Source organism: Sceloporus occidentalis, unplaced genomic scaffold, assembly GCF_023333645.1.
Source record: "Sceloporus occidentalis isolate IW3139 unplaced genomic scaffold, rSceOcc1.0.p SCAF_2, whole genome shotgun sequence".
In the NCBI taxonomy this organism is placed as follows: Eukaryota; Metazoa; Chordata; class Lepidosauria; order Squamata; family Phrynosomatidae; genus Sceloporus; species Sceloporus occidentalis.
In genome coordinates this window covers 81,224,160-81,242,089 of record NW_028316982.1, presented here as the reverse complement: position 1 = coordinate 81,242,089, position 17,930 = coordinate 81,224,160, and the positions used below count along the sequence as shown (strand labels likewise).

Here is a 17,930-nt window from a genome sequence, read left to right as displayed (position 1 = left end):
TATCAATCTTTATATAGTTTTTGGCCATATCAAGTACTCTACTTCACCAACCTTGCCTTATTTGCTAACATTTTTATAACAAATTTATAAAATTAATGAGAGTGTAATTCCTTTTTATAGAAATCCTAAGATTTTGTTTCATATTACAGGAATCTTGCAAGCCAAGTCCTCCTCGAAAGCCTTTGCCAGCTGATCCTCACAAAAGCAAAACTGCCCACTTTAACAATCCCTCCAGAGCAGGGCATGAGTTTCCGAAACCTGTGCATCAACTTGCTCCAGTCAGGTTAGATTAGTTGTTCAATTATGAAAACTTGTGTTTTTCTTAAATACTGCAGAATATCTTCTAGAGTTGGATGTTTGGGTGGGAATGGTTAGACTAGTGATGGTGAACCTTTTAGAGCCTGAGTGCCCAAACTGCAACCCAAAACCCACTTCTTTACTACAAAGTGCCAGCATGGCAATTTGACCTGAATACTGAGGTTTTAGTTACATTCACATCTTTTATCTTAAAAGAAAAACACAATGCAAACAGCTTTTTATTGAAAGGTCAAAATTTGCACTTGGCATGCTTTTGAACAATTAATGAACAATTAATGGAAGGGGGAAAGAGTAATTGGAGAACAGGAAAGCCACAACAAACTGGAGCAATGGTGGGCGTGCCAACAGAAAGGGCTTTGGATGCCCCCTCTGGCACGCGTGCCATAAGGTTCGCCATCACTGGGTTAGAGAATATAACATCTCCACACACAAAAAGTGTTCTAAATTAGAATGAATTTTCATCAACCAGTGTTTGTATTTTAAAAACTAACAGGAATTTTCATCAACAGGTGTTTGTATTTAAAAAACAGGATAACAAATTCTATAATTCTGTAAGCATTCCAATATCTTAAATTTGAGATACTTGGTTTACTGGCCTCTCTTTGGTTTTCCAGAGATTTTGTCTCAGATCTTATGATCACCTCTGTACATGTAAACTAAAAATTAAAAGGACAATGAAAAGTGATATTGTTTCTGGGTTTTAAAGTCGGATTTGGGGTGTTTCATTATAAGAATAATTTGTTACCACTTGAGATGTCTTTGGCTTCTCACTTACTGGTCTCACAGTCACACTGCAAGCTGCGGCAGTAGGCTATTACCATGCATTCTATAGTCAGGAAAGAACACAGAATCTGGAAGCAGAAGAAAAAAGCATGCAAGCTTTTGCCAACCCTAGATTCCACATTACTACTGAAATGTGCATCCTTGCTAGTGCATTAAGTGTTCAGCTTTAATGCTCTGATACTCCAGCAAATGTTTAGCTAACTATGGACTATGGACTATGACTCTGGAGATCAGGGTTCAAATCCCTGCTCAGCCATGGAAACACAATGGGTGACCTTGAGCACGTCACACTCTCTGAACTTCAGAACAAGATAAAGGCAGACCCCTCTGAACAAGTCTTGTCAAGAAAACTCATGATAGGTTCACCAAAGGACTGTCATAAGCTAGAAAAGACTTGTAGGCGCATAACAACAACAACAGTGCATAGCTGAAAGTTCTGTATTCATGTTTTGCACACCACCTATAAGAATTGCATCTACCTTTATATTGTGATGCTAGCCCTTTCTTAAAAAATACTCAAAAGAAATCAGTTAGTCTAGGTATCACGGTATTTGCTGTCTTATCTTTTGTGTGTGTCTTATTAATCCATTCTTTTTTATTAAACAGGCCTGTACCAATACGTCCACTTCATGTGCCTAGATCCTGCAATGCCACCTATATGCAATGACAAAATGGAACACACCAATTTTATCCTGGAAAGTGAAGACAGAAGTTTGCACTATTTTCAACTCTAGTTGGAGATCCATATTTTTATATCAATGGGTAGAATTTTTAATGTTCAAAATCCCATTGTTTTTAAGAACTCTGGGCTACTGCCTTTGGTGCTATGCTGTGTGAAGGTGGATTGTGTCCTTGCTCAGGTACTTGTAAATTATTAATTTATATTGAATGTTTATTACAGTGTAGAGCACTGTAGTAAATATTGCTTTGCCATAATCAAATTTTCCAAGGAAGGAAGCCATCTTTATGCTCCTCAAGCACTCCTGAACCATCTTTCAGTACAGATGTCTCCGCAGGCTGCACACACTCCTCAAACATTGTTATAATTGGGATCTGTTCCTTCCAACATGGTTTGTAGGGCTGAACCGAAACCACTGAAAGGGAATTGTTAAATTTCATAACTAGCAGATAATGTTGTAACAGTGGCAAAATATGCATGGGAATTAAATTTTAAATCAGGAATGGGTAACTGTGGAGGAGTAAGTAACTCTGGAGAGTCCAGCAGCCATTTTTACCCCTGCAGCCCCTTGGTAGTTCATACGATCCCATCTTTGGGTCACAGATAGCAATTGGAAGTCTCTTCTGGTGGTACTGCTTGGGTTTGCCTGAGTGTCCTCCAGAGAGGGGTTTAAAGGCAAAATGGCACTTCTGGAGACCTCCAGGAGCAGTGACACAGTGGCTGGAAAAATATGGAGGTGTGTGGGCTTTGAGGGGCTCCACCCAAGAAAAAACACATCTGGTTACTGCATGTAGCCCACAGATTGCATTTTACCCATCTGTCAGGGGTGTTTTGCTTGTGTATTCCTGCATGCTTGATGGCCCTTGAAGTCTCTTCCAGCTCTATGTTTCTATGATTCTAAGGAAAGAAGTGCCATTTCTGTTCACAGAATCATAGAATCGTAGAATTGGAAGAGACCACAAGGGCCATCCAGTCCAACCCCCTGCCAGTCATTTTCCAAGTTATTTTCAGTTGAAGTGTGCAAATCAGATAAAGCAATTGTCCAGATTTATATATTTGTCAGGGCAAAGGCATTGACCTACATATCATATTTAATTGTTGTCACTGATTAAATAGATACAAATCCTCCTCGCATATCCTCCCACCCTGAGGCCTTGCCATTCCATAATAGTCCAACACATGAACATGTAAATAACTGTCTCTCAACCAAGGGCCAGACAGTATATATACCTCCTCACTTCCATGCCAGCATTCTCTGAAGATGCCAGCCACAGATTTAGGTGAAACATCATTTTTGGTCTAAGTAATTTAACTTCCCCAGTTACTGTGCCCTCTATCTAGGCAACCATAGCACCCATGTTTATGAATAAAAACAATAAATATATCCATATGACAAAGAGAAATCAATAAAGCAAAGTGGAGACCTCTTCAGACAACAGTGTGGCTCCTAAAGCTTTTATACGTTCCTCTGTAGTTACTGATACATTAATTTATATGGCATTTTGGAATATGTTGACATAATATTTATGCTAAATGAATAGATTTACTGATGACAGCATTACAGCTGTTAAAGATAGGATCTGACATTTCAACTGAAATGAAAGGCAGGTGTTCCTAGGATTCTTTAAATTATGTTTCATGCATCTTGAGTAGCTTGGTTTTTTTCCTAAAAGCACCTCCCCATTCCATTTGATTCTGTTTGACTAAGCAATTCCTATCTAGCTATAACATTTTTTCCATGTAGCAAGAATCCATGGAAGTGACTGCCTTAAGAAGGTAGAGTGCAAGTTCTCTTTTCTGTTCTGTTCTAGTCTGTTCTGTTCTTCTCTCTCTCTCTCTCTCGGTACCATATATGTAATGCTGGCATCATTTCAATTGCATTACTGATTTTAAATAAAAACTGGACCTATACTTTTGAGAAATATAATCCTTAGTTTTTTGTGGGTTTTTCGGGCTATGTGGCATGTTCTAGAAGTTTTCTTCCTGACGTTTTGCCAGCATCTGCGGCTGGCATCTTCAGAGAATGCTTGCATGGAAAAGAGTAAGTAAAATTACTTCAAAGCTGAATGCAAATATTTCTGTTTGTTAGTCCTTGGCAAATATTAGGTTTTCCCTTGATTTCATGGAAGCTTGCTTTCTCTGGCTATTTTTGTATCTATCAGCTTCCACGCAGAATTTTGCACAGTTTGGAAAATAGTATTAAAGCCCATCTTATGGTGTCAGCAAGGGGAATCTGGTCAGGAAGCCAGCCAGGAGAAGGTATATAAAAGTGTGCTAACTATGCATTTTCTAAATGTCATAAAGCAAAAAATTACAATTGTGTTTACCTCACCTATACATGATATTGGAAGCAACTTTGAAATCAATGTTTGGATACAGACTTTACAAAGGATTATCTATGTTTAAATCACACTGAAAGCAAAGGTACAGAAGGAAACTCATAAACCTTACTGCTTTTCAGGGGAACTTAATGATATCCAGCACATACTTCCCGAGAATGGCCCATTCAGATATCCATGTTTTTCATTTAGATGTTTCACTATGATGACCAACAGTTTATTGTCTCTGGTTATCTCACTTTTCGATGGTGCAAAGCAGAAGTGGGAATTATGTGGCCTTCCAGATGATGTTGGACAGCAACACCCAGCAACTCTAGCCAGCATAACAAATGATGCTGGATGCTGGAAGAAGCACATAATTTCTACTTCTGATCTAGATGAAGGGAAAGACACCTCCTGAAAGTATGTAGATTACTAACCGCATGCTGAACTTGAACTATACATTATCATATGGGCAATTATTTTAGTTGTGAGAACTACAATATTCTTGTGGAAGGTATACCACCTTGAACTATTGTCAAAGGACTGCAGAACAAATTTTGTCTAACATTAAATTCTTTCAAATTTGAGCTACTGTTTTCTCATTCAAACCCAAAAGTGAAGCTTCAGTATAAATCCCAGTATCCTACAGTAGCTTTTCTTTGCAGTTATCAGATGGCACCGTGTTTATGAATTGTGATGGCGGTAAGTCCAATTCACACCATCACAATTCACTTTTACAGTTATTGCAATGATCCAAAATCTTCCCAAAACCTACCTTTTAAGCAGTGCACCCACTGCATGTTCATTTTCATGTTGCCAGAGAACAGAGGTATGAGCAGATTTTTATTCAACTCTTTGCTAGAAGGACACACTGAAATAGGCTGAAAATGTAGGTTTTGTAGGGTAGCATCAGAGATGTGGATATAGCTCTGTAGCTATGTCTCCTGATGCAAGATTTCAGCTGTAGTTTTCAGCTCAGCTTGTTGTGTTTTCCCACATGCCTGAATCTGTTTGCACAGATATGTCTAAATTTGTTGCAGAGGTTGCTGATTAAAATTTGTCTCATAAACAGATGTGGTGCTTTAGTTAAAAGATGGAGCTTCAGACCAGATTTCACTCATTAGGTGGCCTCAGGCAAGCTACTTCTCTAGCCGTTCACCAGCAGAATAGGGATGATAAGTTTGCCTTGATGCACAGGGTTATTGCAAGGGACAAACAATTCCCCCTTACTTATTGAAACAATTAATATGGAAGGGTTAGATTGTACTTTCTCAATATGCCATTCCACAAAGGTGTGCCCTCTTGACTCCCATCCCTAGTTACTCCACATTCAACCCTACTGCCAAGAGGTGCTACACATATACATACTATATATATTCATGTATAAGTCTAGAAATTTTAATCAAAAAATTTAACCCAAAGCCCTAAGTCTCCTTATACATTGGTCAATGGAAGTACACTGTACTTTAACTCTTATATAAAAAAGGAATCATCCCCTGGTAAAAGGCAAGAGTGTAATCTGTCCTGGAAGCACTGACCCCCTCCCCCTTTACTCTCTCATCCATCTAGCCTTTGGTGTGAACACAAACAGTTATGCCAGCTGGAATTTTGTAGGTCCTTTGGTATTGTTTTCCTTTGCTTCATCCTTTAAATCCTTTGTTATATGTCCCTAAGTTTTGACATTGACTTATCCATTGGTCATACCAATATCCGTAATTTTGGCCCCCAATTGTTAGCATCAATTTGGACAAACGAAGGCTCGCACTCAAATAAAAGAGGCCTGGGGACATCAATACTCATGTACAGGCCCTTGATGCTAACAAAAGGCTTACAGGAGGCATTAAAGGTAGAGGGAGCATGACAAAGAATGCAGTACAGTTGCCACCTCCATGTTTATTTGACTCCACAATTTTAGCTAACCAGCCCTGTAAATATAAACTACATAAAAATAAACTACAATACTTAAGTATTATTGCTTTAACAACTCTGTTTACATGAACAGATTTCCATTCTCTCTTTCACATTCCTCTTTGCACTTTTGTATCCATATTTGCTAGCACAAATTGGGAAAACTTCACATACCTCTAAATCTAAGAAATAATAACGTAACTGATAATTTATTACAGCAGGAAATTCAGGTGATTCTAGAGTCCCTGAATAATCAAGGATTCCGTTTTCTGAATTATTTTTGCTTCTAATAAAGCTGCCCCATACCATCAGAGAGTAAAGCAAGTTGTGAGTTTATTTCATAGTAACTGGTGCTGATGTGACATATTATTGCACTGTCATCTTTTGTTGGTTAATAATTAACAATTTCCTAGAATGATATACTTTAATTCATTAGGGAAATTAAATGTGCTAAAACATTAATGGCAAACATATTAACTTTTTTAAAGTGCCTAAGTAACCTTTAGAAGGATGAAGTATAAATTAATAAATAAAAAATAACAGTGTAATTAAACTATCCCTTCCTTTACTGCGACCTCATGCAGAGATCTTTATAAGGTAACTGTACCAACACAATCTTTTATACTCAAGACAATGCAACAAAACAAGGCAGGGATGTTTTAAAACTGTGTGCAGCTTGAAATTCCCTTGAGCATTTCTTTCTGGGACAGAAAGGTTTCTCTTTTTATGCTTGTATCCCATTTTCCCATTCAGATTTATTTTTAGTTTGAAACAAGAAATACAACAGACAATGTGAACTGCCTTAGGACTGACTTTGGTGAATAAAAAGGTGCTACTATTCTTTGTCGTAAGAGGAGCAACTAATATGTAATTTCAACTGCTGATATCCTGATCCTTAATATATTTCCATGGAAGTTTAGTTCCATTAGTTGAAATCAATGGGACATTACTATGTAATATGTTTAGGGCAGTGATAAGAGTCTATTAATCACAAACCATTTAGCACACTATGAATGGATATTAGGGCTACATAAACCATTGCATTAATTTTTATGAACCATACCTTTGTATTTCAGTTAAACTGCAGTTTGCTAAGCATTTTAACATAATTCACTGTATAACAGTTTCTTACTTTTGTAAACATTTTTGTAAAGATTATTACAGAAACATGTTAAAGAGCAGACAACATATGTTTTAATAGCAAGACAATCTGTTCACTGTTAAGTATTCTATATTAAATAAACAATAAAGACATCTTTCTGTGTTGCATTTTCTGCAATTATCAAAAAGTTTGAAGATGGAATTGTCAACTGAGGGGAGACTCTGGTTACTTTGTTTTCCAAGAAGGAGTAATTCATTTGCTAAGCACAGAAAAGTATTTGGACATTATTAATAAACCCCTAAAGATTTCCATCTTGAAAGCACCATTAAAACTGCGATGCTATACACACCAGAGCTGAGTGTTAAACAGTAGCGATTGGGCAACTTAATTTATTGATATTGATAATAACCAAAACTATTTAATTCAATGAATTAACATGGGGGTTGTTTAAAGTATCAGTTTTCAAAACAGGCTGTGGGGTTTGAAGAAGGGTGTATAGACTGTCACCATTAACTTCTAGAAAAACATTGTGCTCTTTTTGCCATTGTAAAGTTGTATTCATCAAACTTGGCCTGTTTCAGATGGACTATGAAGCTCAAAATATAATTACTCCTGGGGATGATGGGTTTAGAATGCATGTAAAAATGGTCAGGTTTGGGAATGGTGTCCAAAGAATGGGATCTCGTCTTACATCCATCTCAGTTAAATTATAACTGATCCAGATCTCCCTTTCATTCTCCTTCCGAACACATCTTTCCACTAATCTCTCAAAAAAAATTGGTTAATAGTTAATGAGTAGTGATGTTAAACAGTCTTACGGAATGATTTTTCCTCTGCAATGGACATTAACTGCATTAAATAGCTGGAAATAAAGATGACAGAGTGAAAGCAGTCTGTGTATGTCCTTTCAAGTCAACCTATGAATTTCATAAGATTTTCTTAGGCAAGGAATACTCAGAAGTGATTTTACCTGTTCCTTTCCCCGAGATATAGCCTACAGCACCTGATTGTCCTTGGTGGTCTCCCATCCAAGTACTAACGAGGGCTGACCCAGCTTAGCTTCCAAGATCAGATGGGATCTGGTGGCTTTAGGATAGAAAATTATCAATCAAAACTGAGTATATGCAAAACATATGCCTCTAAATATATGTAGAATTTTTAATTTTTTATTATTTTGTATTTTATTTTATTATTTGGGGGGAGGGGGGGCACAACTAAAGAAATGTGATCTGGAAAGATCAGTGCCAGGGCATTCCAAGAACAATTTGTGGCATCTTCAGTTTAAAAGTTCATATCTTTAACAATCCCACTATTCTCAGAATCCATCTTACAGTAACATTTGTTGATTTAAATCTTTTCACCTTACACTCTGAAGCTAATAAAGTGTTTTGCATTGATTCATTTTGTCGTATGTCTTTGTTTTATATGGCACACATGAAATGTTCACAGCAAAGGTTTAGGGAGGAATTGTGTGTAGCCTGAGACTAATGAATCATCAAAGAACATCTTCAAACAATTAGAATCCAGGCCTTGCTGGCCCTCTTTGACAAAGCCTTAAAACCTCGTCTTCTTATTCTTCTCAAGAAAACTAAGCTTAATAGCTTCAGTCAACCTCCATCAAAGCATATGGCCCACAAAAGTGAGGATGGGGGAAAATCAGAATGGAGGAGGGGTAGAGAAAGAGAGAGAAAAATAAGAGAGGGGGAACAACAGGCCCAACGCCATTGACAGGCCCAACGCCATCAGGCCCGGCCTCGATTAAGAAAAAGAGCCCTCCCTCCATCTGCCTTGGTCTAGGCCTCAGAGAGAAGAGAAGAATGCTGGACCTGACCCCCTACCCCCCCCCCCACCACCATTCCCTTCTCCTTTTGTGTCATGTCTTTTTAGATTGTAAGCCTGAGGGCAGGGAACCGTCTATTATCCCCTCTGTTGTAAGCCGCCCGGATTCCCAGTGACTGGGCGGCATATAAATAAATTCTATTATTATTATTATTATTATTATTATTATTATTATTATTAAATGGGGGAAGACAGGAAGAACACTTTCCATTTTTTTAGCCAGGTGCCTATCACTATTAGAGCAGTAATCACAATAAAATGTAACGGGATTAATTGCAGCTCACCCCAAACAATAGTATACAAAACCAGGAAAATAAAATCAATAAAGTCTTAAAAGGAGAAGAACTGAAGAGAGTCATAATGCCCCCCCCCACCACCACATAGGAAGACCAAAAACCTCCATGCATGCCAATGTGTGTGCATGCAAACCTTCAGCTCTAAAGGGTCTAACATTCCGAAAGGGGTACGATTCTCTATGGGTATCAAGCAGAGCAAAGAAATCACACAGAGAGAAACCACTCCTACACGAGAATCCTGCATTCCCTCACCTCTGAATTCTCACTTCTAAAATTCATGAGGTAGCAGGCAGTATAGAATAACAAACCTGCATAAATCCGTATGATGCATTACCTCTAATCCTAATCCCGCCATCACATCTCCATCCCACCACCATCACAAGTACAGTTGGTGGGGACACGAGAGAGGGCCTTTTCTGTGGCTGCCCCTAGACTCTGGAACTCCCTTCCCTGAGAGACCAGAATGGCCCCTTCCTTGATGGCCTTCTGCTGACAGGTGAAGACCTTCCTCTTCAGATAGGCTTTTAAAACAGAAAACTTTTAAAGAATGGCCTGTTTTAGTGTATTTTCAGCATTTTAATCTTTTAAACTGGATTTTAGTATTGTTTTAATTGTTGTAAGTAATTTAATTCTATTTTAATACACTATTTTTGTAAGTTTTTAAATGTATGGTGCTTTTTAATGTTGTAAACTGCCCTGGGTCCCAGCCTTGGGAGAAGGGCGGGATATCATTATTATTATTATTATTATTATTATTATTAATAATAATAATCCTTCTTCTGAAACCTCATGTTTCATTTTATCCAGCAGAGAGAAAGCCATCTGCCCCTTAACAGAGTCTAATAACCTAAAATAACTAATGTAGGAATATTTGGTAGCTATATCAAGCTGAGTCCAGCAGAGCCAATGCAGTATGAGTTTGTAGCAGAAACAAGAAAGTACTCAGGATGCTCTTTTAAGATTTTTTTAAAGGAACACTTAACATTTATTGTTTCAGAAATCCCATCTTGGGATAGGAAGAGACCTATACTTCAGTACCTAGAGCACCTAAAGTCTGGCTCCCATTTGTGAGTGTAAGCCAATATTAAACTTGAGCCTCATAGACAATCCCTTTCCAGACAAGGGGAGAAAAGGGGCTAACTAACTTCTTGGGAGAAGTGGGAATTGACCTCTGCAAACAGGAAAGAAACAAAAAGGAGTACACAGAGCAAAGAAAGAAACAGGTTAGGTATGTTCTCTAGGATGTCTCTTTGCTTCAACAATTAACATACAGGAAGCAACCCACACCGAGGCTGAAGTGAGAATCTAATGATTTACTAATTTTTCCAAGATCGGATATCCATTTGTCTAGGAGATAATCCCATTCAACCCAGTGTAACATGATTCTGAGTAGACTGGCAAAAGACTTGAGTTCCATTGTTTTGGACTTTATTTTTTAAAGCACTTTCTCATCTGTTAGCAGCTTGGGAAACACAAAATATCAAAGTGGCTAACTGAGCATGTTATTGTGTGTAGATTTGATTTTTTTTAAAAAAATTATTTTTAATGTTTAAAAAATTGGCTGAGATCTGGTGCTGTCAGATGCAATTGACAGTGATGGAACTCCATTGTCAATGTCATCCCCCTCCAATCTACCTCAAGACAGAACATTAAGACAGTGCTATCATCATTTCCCAGAGCTTTAATTGGAGCATCTCAGAAACCCTTCAGTTGGCTTTTGAGGTCACATTCAATCATTAACAACCATAAACATGAATCCCCCAAAGTTGTAAGATCATAAGCACATTTTACAATCTCAGGATTAGAAACTGGATCTGTGGATCCAAGATTTCAGCCAATGTACAGTATTATATACCTCTTGCTGTACATCATTTCCAGAGGGATGCAGCTAACATATGTTTTTCTTTAAAAAATTAAAAATAACAGTCTTGAAACTGAATGGCATGCAAGCTAAGAAAGTATGCATAGTTCTAAGTAAAGATGTTGTGTAACACTATGGAAGCTAACTAATATGAGCAGGCTTTCATACAAGGCAGGAAGTCGTGGAGCAGTTCATGGTCAGACAGTAAATGTAGAAATGCCTGAAATGTAAGAGTGATGACATTGTTAGAGAAGCTGAGCCCTGGGTTATAGTGTATTCTTAAAACATAATGAATATACAGTATCTTGTCAAACACAGTACTGTACCACTACTGTTATGGGAAGGGGTAGAAGGATAGTCACATGAGACAAGAAAAGTATGTTGTTATGAATTTAGTGTATGACTTGCACCAAAGGGTACTTAAATTTCTGCTGATTGGTATGTTCACCATAAAACCTGAAAGCCGTATGGAACCTAAGAACATTGACTTGGCAATCAAGTACTGGCTTTTTAAAACAGAAAAATACAATAAAACACCATTTCAGTGGCAGGAAACAAATTGTTCAAATCAGAAGAGGGAAAATGATGGGTATCTTGGCTGATGAGAAGACACAGAACTGAGTTTTATACAATATGAAGATGATGCGCACAGTTGGTAGAATAATTAAAATTAATTACAGAGCTAGTAGCCTGAAGAAAAGATAGCATATTAATGCTACTGACTTTGACAATTGCTGTATTTTGTTATACATGTTGTTCACGCTTCAATGGATGCAAAATCTCAAAAATACAAAGGGTTTTTTTCCAAACACCACAAGTTCAAAAGCTATCCAATTAATAATTAAAAATATTGTATTTATTTAAGAAATATAACTGCTTAACTAGCTTTCTGTTGGTCTCAGGAGACTAATAAACTGGGAAATAAATTTTCAAGGTTTCATTGGCCCAACTGTTCCAGGCCAGAGTTTTAAGTTGAATCAAAAAGGGATTATTTCTCTTAACAGAAGATTCAAAGCAGACATCCCTAGGTCCCCAGTTAAGGTCCTGAAATCTCAAAGTCTGAAATGTTTTTGAGCTGACTAATGTAGTTAGCAACCATTTTTGTCAATAACTTGCTGTTATTAATGAATATTTTCCAGTACAATTTTAGGTATATCTACTCATAAGATCACTTTTTGTTCAAAGAGACTTTCTTCCAGGTAAGCGTGCATAGAGAATGCAGCCTACCACAGTAATCATGTGCATTTTTACTCTGTAATACAGTGTTTAATGAAATTTGGTCTCACCTAAAGACTGCAGCATTAACTTGACAACTATGTTCTATTTGCTACAGTTTGGCATCAGTGCCCCAAAGCAATTAACTCTAAACAAAATAATAGCTAATATAAAGTTGTACTCTTCCTAATGGATACACCAGACATAGGAATTCAGTGGCACTCTGACAATGGTTAGGACAGAGCTCAAAGTCAATGAATGGGCAGAGATCCATTTTCCCAGTACCTCAATTCTCAGGTAGAACTGGGAATGTCAAAAAGAGTCCTATACTGCTGGAGCATTAGTTCAAAAACTAAAGCTCTCACATGTTTTATTTTTTAAAAAATAAAGAGTCAGCAAGGGAGGGAGAGAGATCACCTGTGGGACCATGGCACAGGATGACTGGGATTGAAGTCTCTGCTGTGGCAAAGGAAGGAACGCACCCAAGTAGCACCTCGGTGGAAGCAAAGAATTCAACCACTCTTATACCATGGTCCTGATCCAGTTATTATGTACACAAAAATGTGAATGCTGTCTGTTACTTTACAATTTTAGAATGGTAGGTGAAATCGTACAACTCACATCTAGTTTGGCTGTATCAGTGGATGCTTCCAGAGAAGCTTGGAAGCTTAGTTGCTTTGAACCCCATTTGGAAGCAGGTTACTAAATAGATTAATAAATAAGCAAGCAAACTTCATGGGCAGTTCAGACTTTCTTGTGTTGTTATATACCATGTTTCCATACCACTGCTTTCATCTTCCTTATTTCCACAAAGCCTTCATTAATGGAGAAAACATGAAACAAGTGCACTAGTAGGACTAGTACTTTACTATCTCTAGAAGCACCCAGTGACCATTACTACTCAAGTACCTGAAACAAACATGACTCCTAGCACAAAGTAAAAAGACAGAAGAGTGAAATACTAGAATCAGTGCAACATTCAATATAGTTAGAAAGTGATGCTTCTTTAAAATGCAGACAAAAGTAAACACCAAAGAAAATACTGAATAAGAATCAAAGCTTGCATTTAATTAGGAAGTCTAAGAACATGTTAACAACCAAACATGAAAAAGGGAAACAGCTAGAATTCAGTCTTCAAGGTCTGAAGTTCCTACCACCTTCCTGGTGAAAAGATTAGGATTTCATTTACTTGCTTCACACAGCTGTGTACTGGAAGATGGAGTAAGAGGAATGTTAACAGTACTCAATTGCTTTTTTTTATCTTCTATTATTGCAGCTACGGACTAAAAGAGAGAAAGAAAAAAAATCAAGTTAAGTAACAGCAGAATTAAGGCTAATAAACTAGAACACAGGAGATGTGTTGGAGTAAAAAAGATCCATACCTGTCTATTCAAACCTCTAGCCATTTCCAGGGCTCCTTTGCCAAACTGAAAAGATACACACACAGAGAGACATGTTTAGTTTCTTCTTTAAAATGTTTTATGGCATTTTACAAACAGAACAAGGGCTATCCAGAAAAAAACAAAAACAACCTGCTGTCATTTCTTTTACCTCATTTTTAATCTCAGGATCTGCTCCTCTCTCAAGCAACAGTGTAACCAAGTCTTCATGGTTATTTAAAGCTGCAATCTGAAAGCAAACACAGAAGTGCAGGTTTTATACATTTCCACAGGTTATATACTTTTGGAGACGCCAAGGGCTTCTTGACAAAAGATAGCATTTCCTACTAAAAGATGTTTCTACACATGCCAAATACTCCAGGAGCCCAGAGTATTCTGGCCCTGAAAGCTGCCTCAATGTCCCCCTATTATTTTGGGCCCTCCATTGTGACACCAGGTGGCTGTTTGCACATGCAACCTGCTGTGCTGCCTGGGGCCAGCATCACTGGTGTGAATCACTTGTTCTGAGGTCAGAACAAGGTCTCCAGCATCAATCATATGGCTGAATACCTTGTTCTGACCTCAAGAGTAAGTAACTCACCACCACGGGCACTGGGAGACACAACGGGATGCATTGTAAATGGCTGCCTGGCATCACAACACAGGGCTCCAGTCACTTCTGGAAAGATCCAGAGCAAAAGGTGATTTAAAAGAACATTTTAAGGGTATTATACCTCGGGTTTGGCACTGAACTATCTAGACTTTATAGTTTTATCGCATAGGCTCTGGAACCGGCCTTGTGTGTTACAAAAGGGAGTGGGATGGAAATGAGAGGCGGCATAGAACGCATCTTACCGCACAGGAGAACGCCGCCGCCACTGGAAGTTCCCATTCTATTCCAGATGCATTCCCGAGGGGCCGATTTTTGGGAACGCTTCTAAACAGTTCCAGCAAATCAGCCCCTGGGGAACATATCCGGAATGGAATGGGAACTTCCAGTGGCAGCAATGGCGTTCTCTTGTGCGGTAAACTGCATTCTATGTCACCTCCCATTCCCATCCTGCTCCCTTTCATAATGTGCCAGGCCCGTTCCAGGGGCCTGTGTGATAAACTTATTTGTCAAGACAGTTTGCACTAGAATGGGGATATGGCCCATGCATCATTCAGACTGGTTGACATGGGAACGAGGGAATGACGTTTTATTTGACCTATGCAGAGAGGACAAAAGTCACATCCTATTACTGTTGTTGTTGTTACAATTATTTCTGTCCCACCTTTTTCCCAGTGCAGGACTGAAAGTGGCTTACAACAAATTTAAAAAATGCATAGTTAAAAGTATACAAAATACTAAAGTTAAAAAGAGATTGAACAAACCACAAATTAAAACCAGATTATAATATGCATCATTAAGCAAAAACACATGTGCATGCACACATACACCAGCAAAACAACTAGCAAGAGCCAGTGCATTGTTTCAGTGAGAGGGCCCTTATACACATATGAAACAGTGAAGCTCTGCATTGCCAACTGGAGCACTGTGTTAGTGGGGAAGGGGCTCTCATTCACTTCACTTTCTGACTTATATCCCGTGATTGGCCGGTTGGTTGTATAAAATAATTTTTTCCCCTCAAGGAAGAAGAATGATGAAATAGTACCACTCTGTATGAGAATAAACTGACAACTTTTTTTTTTTTTTTTGCAATGAGAGCCAATAGTTGCATTCTGTCAGCCGGTTTTGCCATGTAAGGCCTTCTATTGACATAATGGAACATTACTACACAATGGTTGAAATCTACTAAATCAATTTGGTTTAGGTTATGCCAGGGGTTCCCAACCTTTTTACTCACGGGGCCCTAAGGGCTCCATAGGGTTATGCATTTACGACTGTTTTGTATCCAAAATCCCTGTATATTCCCTACTTTAGTCCCCCAATCGCCATTTACTGGGAAGCAGCTGTGCAATCAACAGAGGTCTGTTCCCTTGTTGTTCAGGAAGCAGTTGACTGACATTCCCACCCCTGACATGTGAGCAATCTTCCCCAAGAGGAGAAATTTTGACAGGGAGCCTGCTTCTGCCTATTACACTGGAAATTACTCATGGGAGAAGGTGGGGCCATCAGTCAGCTGCTTCCTGATCAATAAGGGAACAGACCTCTGTCAATTGCGGTGGCTGCTTCCAGGTAAGTGGGGATTGAGGGAGGGGTTAAGCCAGGAGTCACTGTGTATCTGCATAACTATACTGGTCACACATTCATAACTGCCCATGTGTATCCCACCCAATATTAGAATAGCATCCCAAAGGGAAAAAAATTAAAAAATTCTAAACACCAATATTCTCACTCCCTGACTCCAATTGATGGAAGGCAGACTTATTTTCTAGAAGAAGCATATTTTTTTCGATTCAACAGAGATTTAACAAATGTCTTTTAAATGTCATTTATTACTGAGTAGAGTTAAAATAATACAGGTAACATGACCGTATTTACATCAGAGGTGGAAAACTTTCAGTAAGGAGGAGGACTTGGTTGGTTTAGTAAATATCAGTCTTAATAGCTTAAGGATGCCTCTGCCCTAAAGCATAAGCAAATACCACCGTCATAATAGTTTGCCCTTCAGAATGTTAGTTCTGTTGACTATGTTCCTCTGTTATTCTACTGACTATATTACAACTGTCACAGTCAAATAAAAGAAAACTGTGAAGCCATCCAGAATCTAGATAATTAAACAAAAAACAAATTGAAAATGTCTTAATAGCTAGAACATAAGGCAGGGGTAGGCAATCTTTTTGAGCCGGGGGCCAGGTTGCTGTCCCTCAGACAACTGGGGGGCCGAAGTCAAAAAATAAATAATTAAATAATTTTTTAAAAATTAAATATATAAATAAACCAGGACAAATGTAGGACAAAATTTTCAAATGGAAGACACTTTTTAAAAAAAAAAATGGAGGACACGCGAAAAAAATTGCTGATTTTTTAAAAAATGTTAATAAAAATGCATGTTTCTATAGACAATTGCCCCCCAAAGGCCCCAGCGGCAATCGGCGGCAGGACCGGGCTGGGGCCGGTCCCAAGGCTTCGCCGGGCCGCATCTGGCCCGCGGGCCGCAGGTTGCCTACCCCTGACATAAGGTCTGACAATACAGTCGGCCCTCCTTATAGGCAGGCTTACCTTCCATGGCTTTGAGCTCACACGGAAGACAAGACTAGGCAGAAATAATGGGGTGCATACTCACACCGCATGCCTCATGTGCCACTGCATGCACACACCCCATTATTTCCTATGGGGCTTGAGCATACGCTCTTTTCCCCATATGCGGGAGGTCCGAAATAGATCCCCACGTATGGGGAGGGCAGACTGTTATTCTTGATATTTCATGATGGCAGACTAGCCAAGCAGCTATCATCAGGTAGGAAGTGGAAGGCAGACATTAATCCTCTTTTGCATTAGCCTCCCAGCCTGATTCCGGCCATCAGCACAGAACAATACACATACAAATCACTCCTACATTCCCAGGCTCACACAGTATATATAGACCCACTTTTTCCAGGCATTCTCTGAAGATGCTAGCCACAGATGCTGGCGAAACATCAGGAAGAGCCCAAAAAACCCACAAAAAACTATCATCAGGTACTTTATGTGAAGCAAGCATGTCTTCTCAAGTTATATTTTACATTGATAAGGTATATTTAAGTTATCTTATATATAGACCCATCAATATGTAATATGTGAGATGGTCTTAGCCTTCTAATCTTGGTACAGGTTTTATGGAAATTGGACAGACTTGGCAAGCAGATCAGTTGAGTAGTTCAATGCACTAAATCCATAAACTGCACTACTATATTTAATCCACGTGGTCTCACAAATTTCTATCCTCTACAGTGTCATGGAAATGTGCTTCTACATGAGGGATATGAATTTTAATCAGCAGTGAGAGTTTGAAAATAATGTGCAACTTCTAAAGATCATTAAAACAGCATCCCAAACACCTGTTTTTAACTGCAAAGAAGTACTTGCTTCCTCGCTCTGTGCTAACAGGAATGAAAACATGACAGAGAGCATTTTGATCTTTATAGAATCTACAAATGCAGTACTTCAGAAAGATGAATTTTCAAGTAAGAAGGAATAAGAGGACTCATCCTATTAAAAAAACATTTGAATCTGCTCAGATTATGTACTCCATTTCATATACCAAACCAGAAAAGAGATTTTGATATAAAGTGCCTTAACAAGA

At 38.5% G+C, this 17,930-nt stretch overlaps 2 protein-coding genes across 3 annotated transcripts in view; one reads left to right on the top strand and one right to left on the bottom strand.

Moving 5' to 3' along the window:
* Positions 1–1,902, top strand: part of ADAM12 (ADAM metallopeptidase domain 12) — a 297,265-nt gene extending 295,363 nt beyond the window's left edge. Inside the window, exons 22-23 of the mRNA XM_089510130.1 lie at positions 150–283; positions 1,708–1,902. Coding sequence (XP_089366256.1) covers positions 150–283; positions 1,708–1,768 — 195 coding nt within the window. The 3' untranslated portion in view covers positions 1,769–1,902. The remainder of the gene's footprint in view (positions 1–149; positions 284–1,707) is intronic.
* A 9,228-nt stretch (positions 1,903–11,130) lies between these two features.
* Positions 11,131–17,930, bottom strand: part of FANK1 (fibronectin type III and ankyrin repeat domains 1) — a 45,122-nt gene continuing 38,322 nt past the window's right edge. For both annotated transcript variants that reach the window (XM_089510131.1, XM_089510132.1), the window contains exons 9-11: positions 13,874–13,951; positions 13,705–13,749; positions 11,131–13,605 (exon numbers count right to left, since the gene is read on the bottom strand). In XM_089510131.1, coding sequence (XP_089366257.1) covers positions 13,504–13,605; positions 13,705–13,749; positions 13,874–13,951 — 225 coding nt within the window. In that variant the 3' untranslated portion in view covers positions 11,131–13,503. The remainder of the gene's footprint in view (positions 13,606–13,704; positions 13,750–13,873; positions 13,952–17,930) is intronic.